This window comes from Amblyomma mixtum, chromosome 1, assembly GCF_055824585.1.
Source record: "Amblyomma mixtum isolate Tamu chromosome 1, ASM5582458v1, whole genome shotgun sequence".
In the NCBI taxonomy this organism is placed as follows: Eukaryota; Metazoa; Arthropoda; class Arachnida; order Ixodida; family Ixodidae; genus Amblyomma; species Amblyomma mixtum.
Genome location: NC_143012.1, coordinates 319,863,575 through 319,887,558, shown reverse-complemented (window position 1 = coordinate 319,887,558; position 23,984 = coordinate 319,863,575). Strand labels below are relative to the sequence as shown.

The window sequence follows — 23,984 nt, the reverse complement described above, 5'->3', positions numbered from 1 at the left end:
CATTACGATTCAAACTATTGCCGGCAGTGTCGCTTCTGTCGTTTTGCATAGTTTCTTACTATTCAGAAACTGTAAGGTCGTTTTGATTTACCCTTGAGCCGCGTCACTAATTTCTCGCAGAGGAAATGGCTATCTATTTTGCCTACGGTAGTGTTCACAGCTTCTTCATGACATCATGCTCAACACCTCTCAAAATTTCTTTCTTCCCATTACAGTTGACCTGTTCGCGCTTACTTGGAATTCTATAGTTTGTTCATTGTGACTCCATCGTGCTAGGAAATTGTGAAATAGAAGACTGATGTCATAGGTACGATCAGGCCTCCAGAGCATGTCTTGTGTATCGTGATTATTGTACGAAACACTATTGACACTGCTTCGGATTTGCCTGGCAATCTAGAGAAACTGCGTCGTCATCTACCGCGAATAAAGAACCCACAAAAGTAGCGGTGCTTTAATTTTTAAATAAGTCTACTGACTTGAAGGTCCTTCTACGTGTGGAGGGCGTTGCAGAGAGGCCGGTTGAGTAGGCTTCCCTGAGAGCCGGGCTTACCAATGGACACCCGCGATAGTGGTCTTCCATAAGGCAGACAAAAAAAAATATCTCCGTAAACCAGTAGACTCGGTCCATTCATGAAGATGGAGGTTCAAAAGCGTGGTACGTTGTCCCCTCGCTAGACACCTTACCCTTGCGATACGCAGATCTGGAATAAGTTTATATTATTTACTTTTCATGAGCTTGCATATTTACCTCACGTAAAAGTTAGTCTATTCTGAAGTACAACATTAGTGTTGCCTCGGTCAACCAGTTGCTTCGGTGCACTTGTTTTAAATGCTGCACTGCTGAGCGCTGCACCATGAATTGTGCATAAATCCGACGATCCGACTAATGCCGACGATTCTCACGACACCTAGTGGTAGAACGCTGTACTTCATGACTGCGCCGTCTGCGCTGGGATGATAGTTCTGGATAAGTTGAGAAGGTGGCGGCAGTAGCGCATGTGCAGGCCATTCAGGCCAAACTGCGAGCCTGCAAGTAACCTACGAGTTGCCGTGTTGTTGGCTGCAGCGTGTGCTGTCAGCAGCTGTCAGTGATGTTGTGGTGGTGTGCATATTCGCTGGTGTCAGTGATGAGTCAACGTGCTCATAGGGGTGCTCGATCCTGTTGTGTATGGTGAATGGCATCATTGTTTTGTTGTGAATGGTTGCGTGGCATTCCTCGTAGGCTCTTTTGGACTTGCGATTTTTCGCCAGACGATGGCTTGAAGAAATGCACCGTGAGACGAGCACTCGTTTCAAGTACATTTCAGCCGCTATTCATTTGCGTTCTGCACCGGCTTCACACTCCGCTGATACAGTGATCGCGATCATAATCGGAGGAGAAAGATGAAGTCACTATAGCTAGTAAAAGATTCGTAGCTACAGTGCCACATCAGAGCACAACATCAGCATGACACAGTCCATAGTTTTGCAGGGTGAGTTTTCCTGCGAACTATACATTCATTCACAGCGCTGTGCATTATTTTTTTTTTGTTTGTGGAATGACTGAACACGCTGCCTTATTTCCAGTTGGTCAATGCGGGAACCAAGTCGGATGTCGCTTCTGGGACCTTGTCTTGCGAGAACACATGTTGCTCGAAGATGCATCTGTAAGCAACTACTTTCGCCCCTCTCGGTTTCATGACTGATCTCCGATTCCAGACCTCTTAGTTCCGACGTCTGGTCTTTGGCTTCACGTATATTAAACTTTTTTTTTTTTTTTTCAGGCGACCGACAATGCCGTTTGGAATTTTTTTCGGATGGCAGAAAATGGAAAGGAGTTTAGAGCCAGAGTAAGTCAGAGAAATATCCACTCGGGTCATGCAACCTTTCCCCTCAACGCGTTTTATTTTTATCCAAGGTAGGCTGGGTAAGAGCTGTGTGAGACGTAAACCACAGACCCATTCATCGAAGATTTGTTGATGTTCTACTGCTATATAACACTGAACCTCAGCGTGGCTTCTGCCAAAATCGAGTTGTTCGGTAGTGCATGGTTTGCTAGTGGTGTCCCTGACTGTTTGACATGGCAGCTGGCAAGCACATTGCCTGGCAGCAAGGGCGAATGTACTTAGAACATACTTTTTTATTGATTACAAAGGCAGTTATGGTTGACATGGAGGAAGGGGTGATCAATTCCATCCTGCGCACCCCGTTGGGAAGGATGCTGAGCAACCATCAGTTTGTCACGGACGTCTCAGGCTCTGGGAATAATTGGTAAGAAGCATCACACCTGACTTGCTTGCGCACTTCTGATCAGCTGCCTTTCGTGTGTTTGTGCAGGGCTGTTGGCTTCCACGAGTATGGCAGGAAATACCGAGACCAGATTGCTGAACGCATCCGGAAGGAAGCTGAGCATTGTAACTGCCTGCAGACTTTTTTTCTGCTTCACTCCTTGGGGGGTGGTAGGTATCCTTTGCGCACCTTTTTTTTTTCCAGTTCTTCAAAAGGACAGTTGTGAACCATGGCAAACAGTCTGCAGCCTGTTGCGTGCTGTACTTTCGCAGATTTTGCTCCACCAGATGTTGCATTTGTATTGGTACAAGGTGCTAATTCTTTCTCCTTCTACAGCAGTGTTTCTTTGCACTCTGCTTTTAAGCAGAACTTTGGAGTCTGAAAAGATGGAACATTCATTATTTCACGCTGATCTCAGATTGAAGGTGAAGATTTTCGCAACCTAATATGCAAAGTGCAATCTGTTACTGTACAGTCAGGCCGGAATGAAACGCGAACACGCATATGTCATACATTTCTGCTTTGCAGTGAGATATTCCTTTACAACCTATTTTCGATTATGCATTTCAGTAGGCCCTTTACCCAGACACATGAATTGGGCTAGTTGTACACTTCAGCTGAAAGTAGGCAGGTTAAATATTTTGTTTTCTTGACATGCTCTGTTCGCGTTTCATTCCGGCCTGACTGTACATTATGCAAGGATTCTCTGCGACCCTCACTGTCGAACTGAGTTAATAAATTAGAAAGGGTCTGAAGGTTAGCACTCAAGTTATTTCTTCCATGTTATGAAAGAATGCAGACAATAATAAGGCTGTTCAATAGAGCTGATCTATAACCTTTGTTCATACAAAGACAAATAGTGCACCTGAAATTCCTTTACGAGCATTATGATAAAAACTTGGATTCAGAATTGTATTTACGGCCTCCTAGACGAGTGTCAGCCTGTGCAAATCATCATCATGCCATTCAGCCTTGCACACCAATAGCTGACACATCCATATTTTCATATCTCATTCCAACTATTGCTATATGGAACAGTCTTGATGCCCCGTTCACTGGGTGACAGTCAGCTGAAACTTATGAACAGATATTTTGAACAGTTTTGATGCAATGTCCGTGTCATTTCCCGCTCTGTAACCACCTGTAAGGTAGGCTAAACAGTAAAGCTATTACTGTACAGTTTGAAAGTTCCTCCTCCAGCATTTTTTGCACTTCTGCCGTGGCTTCCCCTGTTAGGTACAGATGGCATTTATTAGTCTTTTCTATGCAAAGTTGTACTGTAATTAGCAAAAGTAAGCCACCCCCCCTCCCCCCCAAGCATGTGCAGAACTGCATTGGCACACCACCGACCGCCTCAGCACCTCATGTCGAACTTGCATCCTGTATGATTCATCAACGTGGTCATTTCTGCCATTCAAACCTTGCTCTGTCTATTGCCCATAATTGCACAACGCATTGTTTTGTTTGCGGAAATAGCTTCCATGTGTCCAGCACAGCTCGGTGGTACTGCAGCAGCATGGCAGAAGTAGTTCCACCGTTTTATTAGTACCAAACTGAGGTGAAACAATGGCACGCTTCAGGTGACTCATATACTGCTGCCATATCATTCTGCCACACTGCTGAGTAGTGCTGGACATGCAGTGGCTGTCGGGCACAAGTGGCAGCTCGTAGGTATCACTGGTTGACAGTGCGCTGTGCTCATTGGAAGGAGTTAGCACACCGGCGGGATGCGTGGGACACGCATGTGCTCTGCGACCGTCTCAACGCCAGATGCTGGGGCGTTCAGTGGTGTGCTGATGCAGTTTGGCATATGCTCACAGCGATCTCTCATTTGGTTCACAACTAATATTGTTTCTGATGCTAATGCTGGTTTTAGCTTGTTGCTGTTAGCTGTTCCTTAGTGCACCAGATTTCCTAGGTGAAAATTTTTTCCACATTGCGATTATCTTTCCAGGAACTGGATCTGGCTTGGGAACTGCAGTTCTCGAAATGCTGAATGAAGAGTTTCCTAAAGTCTTCAGGTATAATACGAAATGGTAACTTGTACTTAAAGCATGTTCTGGTTGTTATGCTGTTAGGTCTTAAATGAAAAACATCAGCTTGCCCCTGCATGCAAAGACTTTATAGCTGCTAGTAACAACATTTCAGTACATGACCTTAGTTGTTTGTGGCACAGCTTAGCAGTGAGCTTGGGGGCTTATCGAAACATGCTTGCACATTAGTGTCTGTAGGAATGACCATTGCTAACGATGCGCAAGCCCTATTCTTGAGTGTTGTTACTATCACTAGCAACATCTGTACAGTACAAAGGCAAGTGTTACAAGAAAATGTTATCTTTTTTGCAAGCCTGTAGTGTTTAAAAAAAAAGTAAAAACTTATCACGCATGAAGTTGTTATTGACAAAGTCTTATTGCGTGTGACCATGTAGTAAAAGTGCATGAAGTGTGAAGAACCTATTCTTGCTGCGTGGTTTCAGTTGTTCCCTTTTCTTTGTATGCAGTTTCATGCTACGTGGTAACACATTGATACATTTCCAATACTCTAGGTTTGCCATGCCAGTGTTCCCATCTGCGATGGATGATGTCGTGACTTCACCTTACAACACTGTGTTTGCCCTTGAAAAGATCACCAGGTTTGCTGACTTTGCCTGTCCGGTCGAAAACGAGGTGAGGCAAGCAGCATAAAAAAGGTTTCCAGAGTGATGCGCTCACTGTACATCCTATGCTGCTGTTTTTTTGCAGGCTCTGATTGATATCTGCAATCGCATCATCAAAGTTAAAGCCAGCACAAAGCAGTCTATTACGAGCAACATGGGCAGTGTGTTGGGACAGAAGGCCAGACCTTTTGACCAGATGAACAACATTGTGGCCAATCTGTTGCTTCATCTCACCAGGTACCCTCATCTCTCCAGGCATTCCCGCTTTTGCTGTGAAAACTGTTCTGGCCAGTTTGTTCTGTGCCTCTTAGCTTTAGAAAGCAACCATTACGATGACTGCTAATGCTGTGTACATGTGGTAAGGCTGTGGAAGGTACGAGCACAAGTTTATCTTTAGGTTATCTGTGATTGCAGTCATAACATATTTCAGGGTTCAGTGGAAACCCTTCTGGCAAAGGAAATTCATTCTGCATATGGAAAAAGACGACCACTTGCCAACATCATTGAAGAATAACAAAAAAAAATTAATAATTGATGGATACGCATAAAAACATTGATGGCTAGCCATGTCATGTGGTCTGTTCACAAAACAACGTGATGTGACCTCTAGAGCTGGAGCAAGAGAGATGAAAACAAGAAGCACCTTCTAGCAAGCTTAGAAATCATTTGGTACATGTCAAGAACCTGCTAGAGAAGACAAGCTACCCTGGCATCGTGTTGTACAAAATTCCTTGCAAACAATGTGACGCAGCCTATATAGGCGGGACCGGGGATGTCAGAAGGCGGTTCAGAGAGCATCGGCGTGATGTCAGTAATGAAAAAGTGGATTCTAACACCCTTGCAGAACACCTTTAAAACACGGACCACTTGGTTGACTGGTATTCCACGGGCATACTTGAAAATGAAAAATCTATCTACATGCCTGTTTAAGATGTTCCTTCACATTTAAATGGCAAGTGAAATGACAGACATGACACAGGTAGTCTACCCGAGATATGCATTTTCTCTGTACGTGACGGTTTTCCTACATAAGCAGCGGCCCATGTGTTTTCATCTCATTGTGAACAAAGCACCCATAGCTGTGTCAGAACGTCAATGTTTCTAGTTTTTTTTTTCAGTGACCTTAGCGGATGCTCATTTTTCCACATGTAGAATGTGCTTGGAGGTCCGCATTCCATGACAGAAGCTTAGGACTTTAAATTTTCAGCTTAATCATGAGCACCCTTATGAAACCTGCAAACTAGGGGCTTGACAGGGGTTTTTAACTGCTCTGGCCAGTTTTTTTTTCTTCTTGTTACAGCGTCACAATGACCATGCGTGCATTTGCAGCTCGGCACGTTTTTCGGGAATGCTGAACATGGACATGAACGAGATCTGCACTAACCTGGTCCCCCATCCCAAGTTGCACTACTTGGTGTCCAGCATCACGCCACTGTACTCACTCTTGGATGTCAGCCTACCTCCTCGGAGGTGTGTCCCCAGTTTCCTTTATTTGGTATCGCAGCACATTAAATGCACATTAGAGCTGGAGTCTAGACTTCCTACATGCAAGCAGTTAAGAAAAGTAAAAATCCAACTCAAATCAGAACTCAAGGTATACGTGCTGTCGCTGAAAGTTTTCTGCAAAACAGCATTTTAATGACTCGGGCACCATGAAAAAGTTCCGCAAAAGCAAGAGCTGCTTATCTTGCAGCTTCCCTCTTTATTCTCCCAGCTCACTGTGCAGTGCTGCCAGATCACTTTTATCATTTCACTTTTATGGATCACTTTTGTAGATACTGGGGCTTTCAATGATAATGCTCACTGCGTCTTGGAACATCTCCTTCATCACTGCTTCCCTCATCACAAGACTGCTGACAAGTCCCTCCCCATCTCTTCAATTGGCTGATGTGGGTGGTTGTAGAAAAGACCTGGTTCTATTAAAAGTATTGGTTCTGACACACAGTAAATATCAGCTGGGAGCACCTCGGTCACTATCACTCGCTATCCCTCGGACCGCTGAACTTTTTCTGAGTCTTAATCAGATCCCCAGTGGGCTCCAACACTCAACATTACTGCAATATTCCTGATGCTAAATTTTTTTGCTGCAAAATGACACTTGTAAAAAATTGTTCTTGGATTTTTCTTGCTGGGTCATAATGTTAGCTTTGGCTATTTCTTGCAGCTATTCTGGTCAAGTCCAGTTTTCATTTTCTGTGTACGGCCACGTTAGCATGCCATTTTTCATTCTTGCTTGGTAACGGTGATGAAGCTTGAGAGGACTAGTACTCATCAAGGCATTATATGCAGTGTTCAGGCAGCTCTCTACCTCTTTGATACCAATCCTTATGTGGAGGGTCTTGAATAGTGGCCATGATGCATGTCACGAGAGTTAAATTTACTTGTTGTTGGTCATTAGCTCTTGGGTTAGCTGATTTCAGTGCGTATGTTACACCATTTTCCTCACAATAGGCCTCAAAGTGAAGCATGACCCACGATCCGAAATGTAGCACTCTGGGAGGCCAAACAGTGCCAAATGCTGTAAACACTGAATCACAGTACTTCTGGATCTGTCGCATATAGGGTACAACTTTATGAACTTAGATTGTCCGCAGTCGGTAAGACCCAGTGATTCCTTCTTGAACTGTGCAAAGATATTTTAGTGTAAATATGCTTTTTATGCTCTTATTAGAATTGCAGCACCAACCCCAAGTGGCTCAACTGTCTTAGTAATCAAGTTTCTACTGTGCTTGCCACCAGTTTGACACCATCATTTTGATCGCTTTCTTAGGGTATTACCTGTTACGGAATAATACTACATGATTCTGTTCTCATTTTCTTGTATTTTTCTCTGCACTACTTGAACATGAAAGGCACTCCTGCTTAGGCAAGTGAAGTTTCAAGATAATTTTTTATCGATTACCCCCAACTAGTAGCCTGTGGTCACGGCTTATGCTCGTTTGCAGCTGCAAGCAGACCGTTATACAGCTGCAGTTGGGGTGCGTTCTCTTACGTGCAGGTTGGACCAGATGTTCACTGATGCTTTCAGCCCGCATCACCAGCTGGTGAACTGCGACGTCAAAGGGGGAACCATGCTTTCCTGTGCCCTGCTTGCCAGGGGAAAGGTCTGCATGGCCGACATGCGCAGGAACCTCGACAGGCAAGGGCCCTGTCCACCTTGTGTTTATAACAAAATGCCTTCGTAATCAAAAAAATTTAGAAAAAAAAAGTGGTTCAGATGGAAAAAATGAATAAAAACACACATGAATGATCCTTAACTATAGAGTAGCAGTTATTACAAGTGGTAAGGAAACCTCAAAAGTAGATACTGCTAGTGACAGAATGTTTGTCTGCATTTGTGAAGCACTTGTGAATGTTTACTACTCTTTGTTGATTCTTTGCCACATGGAAGCCACTAGTTTAAACTATGGCACTGTCTGCTACCGCTGCTGGTGGTAGTCTATCAGGCTGAAGGCATGAGCAATTCCACATGCTTGTATACGTGCAAAAATAGTTCCTATTGTGATGTTTCAAAGAGCTAGTGTACATTGAGTATTGGTAGTGTGGGAAAGAAAAGGCACTCTTCCAATCTACTGGAAATACATGCATGCTCACGTAAAAAACAAACAGAAGGGCCAGTGTCTGGGTTGGGTGGAAACAGAAGAGCTTTGCATGCCACAGGACTGTGGCAGCTCATTGAAGAAAGTATTTACCATAACTCTGTAGCCATACCACTTGGGAAAGTTGCCACAGGCGAGATGCTCAGGGCTGCTCAAAGCTAAGAAGATTTGCAGAGCACTAGCGGTAGATAAGGTACTTCATGGAGCTCATAAGGGGCATGTCAGGAAACTGCAAGACTTACAAATTCTAGTCTGAAGCTTTGTTGCTGGGATTACCAAAGAATGGTACTACTTAAGAGACGCTAAAGAAAAATCATATTAGGCCTGTATCAATAGGTGACTGCATTTGAATTGCAAAGAGACCACTCTCACTGAAAAGTGAGCTTTTATTAGCCAGAAAAAGCCAAAAAAACGAATTGCAGGTGTCGGCATCATTGGCCAGTGTCACAGGTGTGTGCATCTGCATCGTCGCTGATTTTCGAGCACTGATCTCATAGGCTGTGCTACATCACCAGTCGTTCTAATATGTTGGTCACGAAGTCCTTTTCATTGTAGACTTCACAGTTTGAATTGAGTAGCGGGAAAATTTTATGCGAAGCATATTACTAGAGGTACACTACAGCCCTTCGCCGTGGTTACGCGCCGTGCACACCACGTGGTACAGTGACACGTGACACCACGTGACATACCACGTGACACATGACGTCACGACAGAGGAAGACAGGGGTCCACCTCGCGCCGTCGCTGTGGTTGCATGCCGTGCAGACCACGTGGTACAGTGACGTCACACCACGTGACACATGACGTCATGACAGATCGCCGTCACGCGCTGGGAGAGGGAGAACGATGCCATCGCACAGACGCCGGAATGTCCTCGAGCGGCATTCCCGCGCATTTCGAACGCGCGTTCACACTCGGTGTAGGTGAAACGCTCGCTCCACCGGGCAGGCAGACGCGGCTTCCATGGCAATCCAGGCGCTCACCCAACGCGCGTCTCAGGGTTAGTCGGCGTTCCACTGTAGCCATGCCGTTGTCTTCCCCCACGACGAAGGCTTCTAGTGGTTGTATTAAAATGACCAAGTATTCAACCAAGGAAAGCCATGTATTACCAAGCCTAGCCACCAATATGCTTCGCATCTGACTAGGCTTAACCTTAGCTAAGCCTCAGCCATTTTTTTTTAATGTTCTCAGCAATAAATGTGTCTTTTGCTGCTGGACAAATGCCGACACGCCCAGTAAAGCCATAGAATCCATTTCTTACTTACAAAAGTTGGACCATTTAATGCTCTTCATAATTGATGTGTACAAGATTCCTTTGTCTGTTCGCTCTTCTATATTATAACTGTCTGTTCTAATAAACTGCCTTCATCTTGTCTTCTTCATTGCGCTTTGGTGTGTGTGCAGAGTGCAAGAAGGCCTCAAGTTCGTTTATTGGAACCAAAGCGGCTGGAAGACGGGCCTGTGCTCCACTCCACCAGTGCAGCATCCGTATGCCTTGCTCACGCTTTCCAACACCAGCTCCTTCCATCATGTCTTGTCCAGACTCAGGCTGGATTTCCTTAAGCTGTATAATCGCAAGGCAAGTACCATGAAATTCAAAAACCATACTTTGGTGCCAGTCAGAAGAGAAAGAAAAAAAAAATTTCTTTAGGATTATTCTTTCTCATTAGTGCAGTGACTAGCGCAGCAGTTACTTGTGTTTTGACATCCTGGCATCCATTCGGCCTTGCAAATCTGTTTTCAGCTATTCTGATCTCTTCTTTCATCAGCGCGGCCAACTAGGGTACTCATAGTTCGGACAGTAAGATGTGTCGATTAGTCACGTTATCAACGAGCGAAGTGTGAGCACAGAGGCGCTCGTTGTGCTCCACGAGCCTATTATTACTGCCTTCTTTGGAGCTCTAAGTCTCCACGCCCTTCTCCTTTGACCTTTCTCCTCATTCTCTTGCAAGACATGCCCCCCCCCCCCATTTTTTTTCCTTTTCTTACCTCCTCCTCCTTCTTCGGAGCATTTCCACTCTCCACGCCTCCTCTTTTGACGTTCCCTCTTCATCCTCTTACAGGCAACAATATCAGCAATGCCGTGAAACCCAGGGATTGACCTTTTAAGAGCTGCACTATAAAAACTTAAGGCACATTCATGCAACGCAGGACAAGTTTCAGCATCAGCTGTATGTGCAGGGGTGATGTATGTTATTCCTCTTGGCTCAAAAAATCTGCAACTACATTCGAATCAGTGCGAAAGCACGGATTTGCGCTGTGTAGAAAACTATGAGCGGGCAGTCCTGCGGGACAGACAACTTGCTCTAGGCCAGCTGTGAACAGACAACGCAGGAGACAATGGACGATTTTGCTCAGGTCTGAACCACCGGATTAGTGCCACATAGAAGACAATGATGAGCGGGCAGTGCTGCGGGATGGAGTGCTCGCGCTAGGCCAGCCTGCTGCACAAACATACACTAGACAATTTTGTGAGGCTCTGAACTTGCGGATTAATGATTTTGCCCTAATATGTGATCACAGATGGTCACATACCAAGCACCTGTAGCCAAAATGGTTGTGTCTGGACTGCATAGGGAATGTGTTTGTGCAGAGGGGGAATGTGTTTGTGCAGAGGCAACTCTACCCCTGTGCTGGAAGGGAAATTTCACCAGATTTTATTTTGAAGCGAAAAACTTCACTAGGCTACTAACACCGGGTCTGGCGTATGCTCCGTGATCAGAATTAGCCACAGCTGCGTGTGCGCAGAACCGAGTGATGTCACAGAAGAGGCGCTGGTGGTCGGAGCGGCCGTCGCCGCAACTGCCGCCTGACCTTTCGTTGCAGCTGCATGTTTACCACAGTTACTACGCATGCGGAAGGAGGGCTATATAACGCGCTTGCCTACACCGTTATTGTGGTGCTCCCAGTGCATGATGCGTGAAATGCGACAGCCATGACGTCAAACAAAGCATAACTGCAGCTTTTCGCTTGTATATCCAGGCTTAACCAGAGCTAAGCCACTGCCAATGTTTTGTTCGTGTTCTGTTTTGTTGCTTCTCTATGTTGAGTCCCTCATGGCACAGAACATTAACTTCACACGATGTGCTTTGCTGTCGCACTAAAAGAAACAGTCGGCTAATGTCGAGTCCCTCATGGCACAGAACATTAACTCCACACGATGTGCTTTGCTGTCAGAACAGCACTAAAAGAAACAGTTGGCCATGCTTCAAGCTGCTTGCACATGCTTAAAAACGTTAATGCCTTGTGGCAGGAATTGGTACCATGAAAGAGGAGCGGAGATGAGTCTTTGAAGTGTAGGGGCGGGGAGGGAATTGAGCCCCAGTCTGCTGGTCATCGTTTCGACACCGTGACTTGTTTTCACCCAGATGAAGAGAAGTCTCCTAGTTGAAACATTAGTCAGCAGACTGAGGCTTCTCTCTCTACCCTTGTTCAAGTTTGCATAGCAGCTGTGTGGGGACAGTTGCCTGTCCAGCCACCAGGTGTCACCACTTGCTTGTGTTTCTGCGTGGTTGTGACCTGTCTGCAACTGCGCTGTGTTGTGTCGGCAGCCAAGTTTCCCTCCCGGGAAACGTGGAGGCTAACAAAGAGGGTTCAGCTTAAGTTAAGAACAACGCAGCGAGCTATGGAAAGAGAAATTATAGGTGTAACGTTAAGAGATCGAAAACGGGCGGAGTGGGTGAGGGAACAAACGCGGGTTAATGACATCTTAGTTGAATTCAAGAGGAAGAAATGGGCTTGGGCAGGGCATGTAATGCGAAGGCAAGATAACCGCTGGTCCTTAAGGGTAACGGAGTGGATTCCAAGAGAAAGCAAACGTAGCAGGGGACGGCAGAAAGTTAGGTGGGCGGATGAGATTAAGAAGTTTGCGGGGATACAGTGGCGGCAACTGACAAAGGACAGGGTTAATTGGAGAGACATGGGAGAGGCCTTTGCCCTGCAGTGGGTGTAGTCAGGCTGATGATGATGATGACCTCTGATCCACCGGGTCATTTTGCTTTGTCTGCAGGCACATGTGCACCATTTCCTGCAGGTGCCCCACATGGAGGAGTCCCACTTCCGAGAGGCCCTGGCTAGTCTGACCGACCTGTCGGCAGACTACCGACTTGTAGAGGTCACGGATTTCAGCAAGCTTGCCCTTTCACGGATCAAGGTCTTGAATTGCTGAGGCAAAGGGGACTGTGTAATGCTAGTGTATTATGACTTTACATTGCCATCAATGTGGGAGTGCCAGGCTGTGGGTGGTTTGTATCCGCACCATGCCTATTTTGCAACGTGCAGTGCTGTGTTGAGGAAGAGCTCACTGCCCATATCACAAGCCACTGAAAAGGGTGCTGGGCCATTTCAGCACATGCATGTGTCAGTGCCAACAGTGCCAGCTGTGCATTTTATAAAATTGTTCTCTCGTGATGTGGGCTCTGTGCAGGAATTTTTCTGTGCTCTAAAGTAATCAGTATTGTGCTTGCTGTTCTATTTGAGAGGATGTCCAGGAATTTCACTGCACTGAAATTTCATGATTAGAGAGGCAAAAGCTTTATATGCATAATAGTGAGCCCATTGCGAATAGTGCACGACGATCTGCTTGAGTAATGCCATTTTAGCGAGAGAATTCGCAAGTGTTACTACATATCTCTCCTTAATGGCTTGCATCAAGGATGTGTTCGTATGGCCAGGCATGACTGCTATGGCAACCTTTTATCAAATGACATCTTTGGGCATTTGTGCCACTGTGTTCAGCACCTTTGCACTGCATTTGCCCAATTGTGATATTCTTACTGCCGTGATCAAGCATTTTATATTTGCCATTTTGTGTATACATCGTTTAGTGACCAGAACTTTTTGAACTTTTACAGTTTCAGCCATTTGTACAGTATTTATTTCGCCTCAGTTTTGAGGAGTGATGCGACACTATTTTTATTTACTATTTTTTATTCTTACTGAGCATCAGGGTTGTGCTAGCAGAGTCGAATCTCTGTAAGGCTTGTCTATACCCTTGCAATGTTTAAGTATGGTTTTATTTTGCTGCAGTTTGCAATAAAAGTCTGCTGTCACAACCTGAAAAGATTTTTTTATTTGTGGCATCCACAGAATCTTGCTGTAAGCACACACAATTTTCAGTAACATTTATTGAACCAGGGGCAGGCGACATGCAGAACAACGGGCAGCAGAGTACCAACATCAGCTTATAGTACAGAAATATGTTCCTCAAATGAGATATCACAACATGCTACTTAGCAATAGCTCAAATTCTAAGGCGTAATGTTTTTGTGCTTTTTGCCACCTATAAAAGATTGATAGAAGAGAAAAAAATCGCAACTGAACAAACAAAAAAGTACATCTCTTCCAACAATAGTACTGTGAGCACAAGTTGCTTCTTGTGAAAGACACAGCTGATTTAAATGTTGTGAAGTATAGCATGATCCAATTAACAGGCACAGATGATTTTGGAGATTCTTTGTGTGTGTGCTTCTGAGGAACAACTTAGTAGCATAGAGGTACGTCTAATTAATTAGCTTAAGGAAACTCTGTCAGTACTGTAGTGGCTTACCCCCCAATCCCCTGGCAGGTAGCCTGTTCACAACTGGGGCTACATGTTAGCTAGACTACATCCAAAGCAAGTTCCTTGCCAACATGAAAAACACTTCGTGCTACGCTACCAGCACAGCAGCCTAATACATACTGGTTTTAGTGCTACGATCATGGGTGATCACTGCTTTTCTATCCTCCTAGTCTTCTCGCAGCCTATCCAGTCCAGTGTTCCATATCACCACTCACTAGAGTGAGCACGCACCTGGAGTTGGGTAAACAGCCATATGGTGCACTCATATTCAAGGTGCAGCATTTAATCAAGAAACAAATGCTCCTGGGATCATTAATTATGCAAACATGCCCCAATTAAAATTTTGTCAGAGTGCCTAGCCAGCTCATTCCAAGTGCAGACTGGACTGAGTATACAATTGATGTCACGTGCACTGTACACCTTGAATGAAATACTGACATGATAAAGAAAAAGACAAACAAAACAGACCTAGCAGGAGACGAAAGATGACTGGCTTGCCCGCAGGAAAGTATGCACATTCACAATTTCTTTAGCTATACTCCAGAAAAACATATAAAAAACACCTACCAAAAGACTTATGTACTAGCACACAGCTCGCCAAAGTCCTCTGTATTCGTAAGCAGTGCCTATATTTTTAGCTGTCATGCGACACAACCCAATTTTTTAGTTTTCTTTTTTTCAGTATGGACAGCACTGTCTGCTGCCACAAAAAAGCACTGCGAAAAGCTTATCTGTTGTGGAAGTTGCATACTCAGTAAACGTTTGCCAAAGCAATGCTCAAGATCAAGACAAGTACTGGTAAGCGAGACGGCAGTTAAACATGAAGCACATGAAGGTCTTAGGGCATGCAAAACGATCACCGCTGTCATGGCTGGCAGCAATGGGAGGAGACTGGTTTCAAAATACTCATGTGGACTATTGCTACTATCGCAGTATAACGACACCCACCCACCGAGATCCACAAAAGCATTGAAACGTTCAATGACTAGCAACACTTCCTACACGCTTCAACACTAGTAGCACTCGGAAACGTACCAAGCTTCAAAAGTTGTCTCGGGAGGTTGTTCAAAGATGGCAGTGGCCTTGTTCCAGCTCAAATGATTACTACACAGTCTAAAAATTTTCAGGGCTGCCAACAAACACTTGATGATAAAATGGTGGGTGTGGCTTCACTTTAGACACACACATGCATCGAAACTGTGTTCGTGCCACTTTTCGCTTCTGGCCAGTATTCACTTTTCTGGCACTTCTTACAATCCCAACAGTATAGCGAGTACAGAGTTGGGAGGTCTGTACAAGGCTTTTTAAGAGACCATAAAGCAATCTTCCAAAACTGTTCCTGTGGTTTGTGCAATGCACTGCCATAAAGCACCCCCACTGGCCAGTTTTAAAGAGCAGCAAGTTCAAATTCACAAGTTAGTCAATAAACGAATTAAAAATTTGCTGTCATATTCACACTAATGCCGGACTCGACTGCCACAGCAATGCATTTAATGCTGTGAGATGCGAACCACACTGACAATCACTGAAGGCAACTGCATGTATCCTACTAACTAGCCAATAAAAACACAACACAACCTAAGTGCTCCCAATTTTGTACTACTACCTCCTTCTTTGTGGCTTTTTACTGCAGACCAACCCAGGCCTAAGAAATTAGCATGCTCAGTCAGAGCACAGTAGATGTGATAGATGCCGGAAGCCATGGATATGGACATAAATGCATTCCTGCATTAAAAAAAAAGAACGAGCGAGCGAGCACACTTTGCCAATGAATGAATGTAATGTATGTAGTGTAGGTTCCAGCACAAAAGGGTTGTAAGAGGAGGCAGATCTTTCGTGGTAAATTTGCACAATCAGTAAAGGGTAGTCCTGTGCTTCCTTAAGAAAAAGTACAAAGAAAAAGACATCTGTTACATGCAGCTTGATACAGTTGCACCTGACTCTCTCCTCCAATGCTCATATTTCTACCAGTCAGAAAAGTAAAAATTTTAAACAATTTCCCCCCGATTACCTCCTGAGAATCCTGCACAGACTGCTTAATACAGCCTGCCCCAACAATGCCACCCAAGGAAAAAAACACTGACATTGTAGATTGTCTATGTAATCCCACATAAACATTCTCTATCGTAAATCCAGATGATTAAAAGTGGGTGAAGAGGGCCTTCTTATAAACTGCAAAGACTTTCTATTTCGCAATTTTGTAGGCCTCATTACGAGTGCTCTTTTTTTTTATTTGACCCATTCCTTTCAGCGTGCTTCAATTACTCAGGTGAAAGTAGCCCAGATGTGATGCCATGCTTGAAAGGCACAGCCACTTAGCATTCTCCACATTGCAGATAACCACTGCTCCATGGCTCAGAGGTTCATGCCAAAGGCAGCAGGGCTGTAGCATAGTTTTAATGTGCTTAGTTTTGAACAAGACACATAATTTTTGTTAAAAAAGAAAGCATCAAAAATATAAAAATAAATCACCCAAAAGCATCACGACTGTTATCACACGCAATGCAAAACATTTTAGGGTGGAACTGCCATTTTACATACCAAACACTGCAAGCCCTACCTTCTGATGACCAGCAAAGCAATTATCACTGAAAGCTACCCAGTCCTAATATGCATTACCTTCCATCTGAGACAACACCCTATATGCACCATCCACTGCCAAGCAGGAATACCATGAGTAATGTTAAATTATATAACATAAGAGTTTTGTTGCAGTTTTCACAATGTCACAATAACTGAAAGCTTCAACTCCATTTTTGTGACCAAAAGCTGAATTTCACTCAAGCAATATAAGCTTTGTTTGTCTTCACACATTACCTTGCAAAATAATTCCGTGCCACATGAATGCAGTGCAAGATATACAAGCATTATTTGGAAGGTACTTTACGTTGGAACAAATATCACACACACCTGAAAGGGAAGACCTCCTCAAACAGCTAGGGCTATCTCCATTCCAAGCAAGAGCTGCCACTTGTTCCCTCACAGATGTCAAAGAATGCAAAGAGGGGTCGCAAACTGAAGGAAAAACAAATTTCTTTCAGGTTCAATGGCAACATATCAAATGGTAACAACATAATCCAAAATGTGGAAGCTGGGCAGCTGTAGGGAGACTGAGGCTTGTCGGTCCTGTGTTTACTGCAGAATTTTTTGTCTTTCTAATCCAAGCTCCAGCAGGTGACTGTCGCGCTCTTAGCGTTCCTCAGGGGTCTCTGTACACTGGCGCTTGAAGACAGGCGAGAAACAACACACACACTATCGGCATGAAGACAGAAATGTAAACTCAGGCTGACACTGGCAACACACGAGCCTAAATGCACAGCAGTTTAGGAACTGGCGACGGTCATAATCACAAGCACAAACAAGTGACCGAGCTCTGTGCATCTAGTGACTGGCCTTTAATGGCAACTTCAATTCAGTCCGTTTCAGCAAAGCATTAGCTACCACAAGCTCCTTTTGCTTTATTCGCAACAAAGTGAGCAGATCGGCACAGCATAGCTATCATTAGAAATGGGAATACAGCTGCTTATAACCTGAGATGGGTTGTACACACTTCGTGGACCCAGCCCATCACGTGTCATTCAAGTGGCTGCAGTCCCCAGTGTGCCTGCGTTAACATTTTTTCTGCATGCACCGATGGGTAGTTCCTAGTGTCTGTTCAACACATGGTCCACAAGGAAGGGAGGGAGTCACAAGGATATGCAGGGTAGTGACAATGCTACCGACGCCGCTCGCCCTTCTGGGTGCGCTTGCGCTCTTTGTCTTTACGGTCCTGTGCCTGCTGCTTCTGCTTCTCACGGTTAAGCTTGTCCTGGGCCTTCTTGCGCTCGTGCTCCTGCTTGCTCTGCTCTCGCTTCTCTTTTTCAGCCTGTGCCACGTGTTCGGCATTTGTGTTCCGAGCAAGAACTGCAGCGTCGCATGTGGGTGTGGTCAAGTGAGAACACATGGTTTCTGCATTCAAACATGAATGGTTTAATAGCGGATATTCAAAATTCCGCAAGTGCGCTTTCCCACATAACTATGTTGCCAAAAACAAGATAGCCAACTTCGCTATAAAGAAACTATAGGGGCTACAGGACAGGCGCTAAAGATGTGGATAGAATGTAAGAAACATATTTTAGAAGAATGAAACAAAAAAACTAGTCTTTCTTGCTTTGTTTCAGCTGGAAACGCATGGTCAGCCATCTTGTTTTAGGCAGAATTGTTATGCGGAAAAGCGCACTTGAGGAATTTTGAATATCCCCTATTGCTGCTAGAAGTGTGCGGCACTACAGTTAAAAAAGATGTAACAAAAATGCTTGAATGTGTGCTTGAATGATGAAACACATTTTTTGCATTCTCTTAAAGGGACACTGAGGAGAAATTGAAGTTGGCTTGTATCGACAGAATACCAGCTCCTGATTACAAAAATGCCACTCATACTGACAACAAAGCTCTTGTAACATAGAAAAGAGCAAGAACCACAATACAGGTATCGCCGCCACAGGCCAAACTCGCAAGTACAAGCGTGATGAGATCATAGGCCAAACAGGGTTGCTAGAACGAATGGTTCTAGCAACACCAGGAACCGAGAAACCATGAATCACTGAGGCGCAGCCAATGCATGCGCAAATCTCCTTGACGTCGCCAGATGGCGCCACGTGCCCGGCTGCTACGCGCGCTCCTGAAGCATCGGGACAAATCAGCGCCTGTTTTCCGGCGGTAGGCGGGCTCCCGGTATTCCGCTAGCGGTAACAAGGTACACGGTATGCTAAAGGTGTCTATTTGCGAGAACTTCGTTGACGACCTCGAGAACGAGATCCATCGTAACGCTGGCAAAACGCCAGTGCAAACGTAATCGAAGCGACTGTAGCGACGGCCGCAATAGCCGATAGATGCCTTCAACGTGCGGCCGGCGGTAGCTTTCTTTTCGGCTGCTGCTAGGCCGCACTGCTGGCAGCCAGAAATCACGGAGTCTGCGTTACGTCATGTGCACGTCATGTTTCACGTCTCTTAGTCCTGTGTCGTCATAGACGAATCCCAAGTTTGAATCAGAGCGGCGGGAAAAACTTTTTCAACTTCGAATCCAAATTTCTTAGAAATAAATGCATCTTTCGCTGCCGGCCAAGTGGCAACAAAGTCATGACATGCCGAACTATCGGATCTTACTATAAAAAAAATATTAATAGTGCTCTCCTCAGTGTCCCTTTAAGGTAGTGCCTATAGTTTTTGAGAATTGCAAGGTACACATGAGTAATGTCAGTAAACTGAGCTGGGAACGCCAACAATTTGGAGGTGCACATTAAAAGGAAGGCATTCCTTGGTGCACACCCAGAGACGACATGGCTAAGGGACTTGCTGAAATTTTAATCTCACCCACTGTGACACTTCTTGAGCACTGACTGAGCTGGCTGCTGGGAGACGGGCTTTATGGCACTAAGAACTGATTCGCATCGGTATTATTTTGTGCAAAAAAGGCTCATTCATCATCTGACTCCAGTACGTACACTAAGTTTCGAAGTGCTTCGAATACAGCCCTTGACATAGGCGGCTTGCGGCAGCCGACTTGTGGAAGTATGTGATCCGAACAGTCTTACAGAAGTTATCTAATTTGTACAAGCAAAAGCGAAACAAAACTTTCAAAATAAGAAGAAATCACAAGGCTCAAAGAGGCAAGAGCAGAGAGTAAAATGTACCAGCGTTCAATAAAACAAGCCATATACCCTTTTTGTCTTGCCTGACAGCTGTTAAAGAACCAGCTATACTTAGAAAAACTCCCAATCTGGCTATTCGGTTCTACATCATTTTCTATCACAGAAATGCAAGTGAGCAGAGGAAGCTCCAAAAAACCATGCGTGCTCATATGACACTTGGTTTTGAAACAAACCAAGGTGTTCTGGCTCTACTGAAAAATGGGAAAGCATGCGAGTCCCTTAATAGCGTAAAGGATGGTTTCAACTGTCGAGATTTGAAGAAAACCAAAAATAATTTTTTTTTCCCTCATTACAGCCTGACATGCGCCCTGAAAGGGACAACCGCATATGCTGTCCCATCATGAAGGCAAATCGCTGTACAAGCACTATGGAGCAAAACATAGCTCGTTTCTGAGACCGAGTATATTTTACCAGGCAAGATACCCTGATCAGTGCTTAGTATTCACATTTCAATATTATTATTAAAGCAGTTGTAAACAAGTGTTGAAGGAAGATGTTGAGGTCACAGTTCCAGTGATAATACTCCGAGTGTTTGCCAGAGCTACATTTCTTTTTTGCTAGACCGTTCGAAGGAAGTCCTAAAGAAATAAACTACAGCAACAGGTGCTGTGAAGTGAAATTTTTGGTTATGGCACTAAAACTGCGCCTCCAGTGAGGTGCAACCCAAGGCTTGATGAACCAGTAGTGACTGTACTCAAGTTTTGAATAAGCAAACATTCAGCAATTGCAAGCATTCATTAGTTCATGTAATGTAATATCATATTTCATCTAATATTTAATGTACTGTTGTGTATGTGTATTACATATTATTGTGTGTATATGTATTATGCACCTAATGTAGATGCACCTGTCAGTATGCACTGAATGTACATCTTGCATGGATCCTGACGAAAAATGTTGCAAATTTAAACATTGTGCCCAAGCAATGTTACTGGAAGTTAAACTATACAGTAAAGAAGCCAACTCTACAGATGAACGGGACACACTGAGAAAATGAAACACTGGCATGAGATGCATGGCTGGCATATAAGTTGACTATGTACAGATGAATGGATTGAGCTTATACATGTAGAAATACCAACTCATTTTGAAAAACAAAAGGATACGCTTTGGGGCATAATGTTCCTTGTGAGCTGCTCCTGCTGCAGCAGAGTTGGTCACTGGCTCAGCTGATGGCTTGGTAACCACATCCCTGCATGAATTAAGTGCCGTTAAACTGCGAACCCACCACATGTTGGCATCAACAAAAGACAGACAATGCAGTTCACTTGATAGTTTCGTGTGCAAAATTTGCCTTGACTCGGATACTTTTTGCAGATGGCATGTGCAAAGAAACCACGTGATGCAGTTGCAAGGCCGGCTTTAAAATTACAAGATAGAAGCCGCCAGCATGCAGCCACTAAAACTGACTCGCATGCTCTGCACGAAAACTGTGCCCTCCCTAGCCCCAAAGTCGTGGCACCACATAAAGAAATGGAAGAACGCATCGCACTGTGTCGCCTTTTTTTTTTTTTTCTTCCACCGGCACAAGTCAAGGATAGCCCTCCAGTAACAAACCTTGCCTTAGACCGCCACCATGCCCACGGATCCAGGGAACCCATCGAGTTACCGCAGTGAACCAATTTTCAATGAAAACGCAGCAATTCACAACTCCATGAACTTACTCTTCTCCATCAGAAACTTCGCCGTACTGGGCAAGGATGGCCTGACGTAACTTTTGTTCCTCAAGCGTCAGATTCTTTTCGGCAACCACAGACTTGGCCTGCTCCTCCATGAGACTCACTAGCTTCGCTTCGACGTTGTATTTGCCTGGGCAATTAAAAAACGCCACGCGTTCATAAGTAACCGGCCGGCGCTCCGAGCAGACCCAACACAGCCCCATCATCATGCCACATCGGGAAGCGCACATGCTACCTTGTTCATCCACCCGCACGTCACCTTCAGCGGGCCGATCGTTACACTCCGACCATTTGCTAAATATTTCATCCTTCACGTTGCCTAGAGCGTCCTCCTGTTGACAGAGAAATGACAAGATAAGACTGGCGAGCGTGAAAAGCGAGATATTTTTTTCATTGAACTAGAGCTCGCGCAAAGCATGCGATCCCTACGCAAACTTCCGTAAGGATGCCCTGGAGCGCCTCGGACTTCTCATCTTCCGTCTCGTTCCCTTCGAGGATGCCTGTAATGTAGCTTCCGAACACATCCGGATCAATGTTTAAGGCCCGCAACTTGTCGGCGAGCCAGAGTTCGAAATCTCCGTGGACAGCCGCCATGCTGACCGCGGACGTCTCGCTGCTCCTCCTGCCGTCTGCTACATTTCGACCGCGTTTTCCGCGTTGCGATCGGGTAGTGACCGTAGTTCACTCTTTCTCGTACCCCTTGTTATGAATACAAATGTTTCCGACTTATTTGCTATTTGCTTTGTTTTACTTAGCGTGAACTAAAATTCCTACTTTGTTCGGGAGAAACATGCTTTGTATCGCATTTTGTAGTGTTATTTACTCGCCGCTAGAGCAACGCTGTTGCGCCGGAATAGTTTCGGTTTCGCTCTTGGCATTCACAGCTACGATAGCAAAACAGATATATGGGATACTTGCGCGGTCATGCAACAATTAAATACATCAGGAATCATTAACACAGCAGGTGCTCCACTTGAAAGCAGGCTGTCTTCATTAACTTTTGTGAGGCCTACCATAGTGAATTTTTCCACAGCAACTTTTCCCCCTAAACATTATTCTGACGCGATCTTAGGAATTTCGAAATTTTGTGACCATCTTGTGGCTATAATTTAATTGAACTTTTCACATGCTCGAGCAGCTACAGCACCGATCGAAATTGTTATTTCAGTGATCATTGTGTCATTTTAGCTAAATACACAGCCTGCCAGCAATGGCTTCGGGCCCTAAATCTCGTGACAACTAATCTACGCAAAAGAGGAAAACTCTCTAAGGAAAAACACTCAAGATAATAAAACCCAATGCAGCAACAATCAAAATCAAAATATATGAACGAGCAAAACAACGTCACATGCTATACAAGAATGTCGCATATTTGTCGATTGCTTAAAATCGCGAAAAAGAGTTGAATGGAATTCGAATTAATTCGATGCGCGTTATATTGGAAAGGGACCTGAAGGGCGCAGTCACTTGATCGGCGGCCCGTAGAAATAAAAGGAATATAGCGAAGGTGGCAGGTAAGGCGAGATAAAGAGATATATATATAGTATAGTAAGAAATGATAATAGAGAGAACTACTGTTTACAGCTATGTAAAGGGATCACATTGGCGCAAAGACGCACGAATATCGTGCGTTGCAGTACCTAGTTGTTCCCGAGAGAGATTAGACCTTGGTGAGATGTGGTGTTGACCTCCTCCGTGCGACTGCTGCAGCACAGCTCTTTTGCAGTAAACGAGAGCTGTTGTGAGTCCAAGCACCGTGTTGAGTTCACTGACAACAATATTGGGGAATATTCATGAATTAATTGGAATGAGTAGTACACATATATTGCAGACTGGCAGTGAGAGCAATACTCTTTTTAGGTTTGGTTTGGTTGTCTATGAGGGACGCCGTAGTGAAGGGCTCCAGAAATTTCGACCACCTGGGGTTCTTTAACGTGCACTGACATCGCACAGCACACGGGCCTCTAGAATTTCGCCTCCATCGAAATTCAGCCGCCAAGGTCGGGATCGAACCCGCGTCTTTCGGGTCAGCAGCCGAGCGCCGTAACCACTGAGCCACCGCGGCGGGGCAATACTCTTTTTAGGCTGCGTACTTTCGCAAAAGCCATTTACACAATAAAAATCTGATCTACCCACTCCAAAGTTCCCTGAGCCGAAGGCAAAAATTAACGAAAAGGAATTCAGAAGAGAGAGGAAGTGAGGGTGTGCGTGCGTGCGTGTGTGTGTGTGTGTGTGTGTGTGTGTGTGTGTGTGTGTGTGTGTGTGTGTGTGTGTGTGTGTGTGTGTGTGTGTGTGTGTGTGAGAGAGAGAGAGAGAGAGAGAGAAAAGGTTAACTATAGTCCCACAGAACTAAAGAAGGAAATGGCAAATGCCCTTCGAAGGGGGCCCTCCAGCCAATGGCGCCGACCGATTCTCATGACGTCATCATTAATCCCCTTATTTAGGCTCATGCTATAGCCTTACATCCCCGGGATCGACAGATGAACACGGGATTAACCACGACTTAATCGGATTAACCGCAGTGATCGACGC

General features: G+C 44.8%; 2 protein-coding genes across 2 annotated transcripts; one reads left to right on the top strand and one right to left on the bottom strand.

Annotated features, from left to right (window-relative positions):
- The first annotated feature begins 974 nt into the window (after window positions 1–974).
- Window positions 975–13,637, top strand: LOC149372646 (tubulin epsilon chain-like). Its single transcript, XM_089567195.1, has 12 exons — window positions 975–1,472; window positions 1,567–1,646; window positions 1,764–1,829; window positions 2,135–2,250; window positions 2,317–2,438; window positions 4,223–4,289; window positions 4,814–4,934; window positions 5,010–5,161; window positions 6,254–6,394; window positions 7,923–8,063; window positions 9,928–10,102; window positions 12,533–13,637. The coding sequence occupies exons 1-12, from the start codon at window positions 1,448–1,450 to the stop codon at window positions 12,689–12,691; spliced, it is 1,365 nt and encodes a 454-aa protein (XP_089423321.1). The 5' UTR covers window positions 975–1,447; the 3' UTR covers window positions 12,692–13,637.
- LOC149372645 (coiled-coil domain-containing protein 43) lies at window positions 13,572–22,121 on the bottom strand. The gene is made up of 5 exons (XM_089567201.1): window positions 21,882–22,121; window positions 21,688–21,784; window positions 21,438–21,582; window positions 20,880–20,965; window positions 13,572–17,986 (listed from the first exon to the last, which is right to left on the bottom strand). Exons 1-5 carry the CDS (start codon window positions 22,044–22,046, stop codon window positions 17,799–17,801), a joined length of 681 nt encoding a protein of 226 aa, XP_089423327.1. The 5' UTR covers window positions 22,047–22,121; the 3' UTR covers window positions 13,572–17,798.
- Between the last annotated feature and the right edge of the window lie 1,863 nt (window positions 22,122–23,984).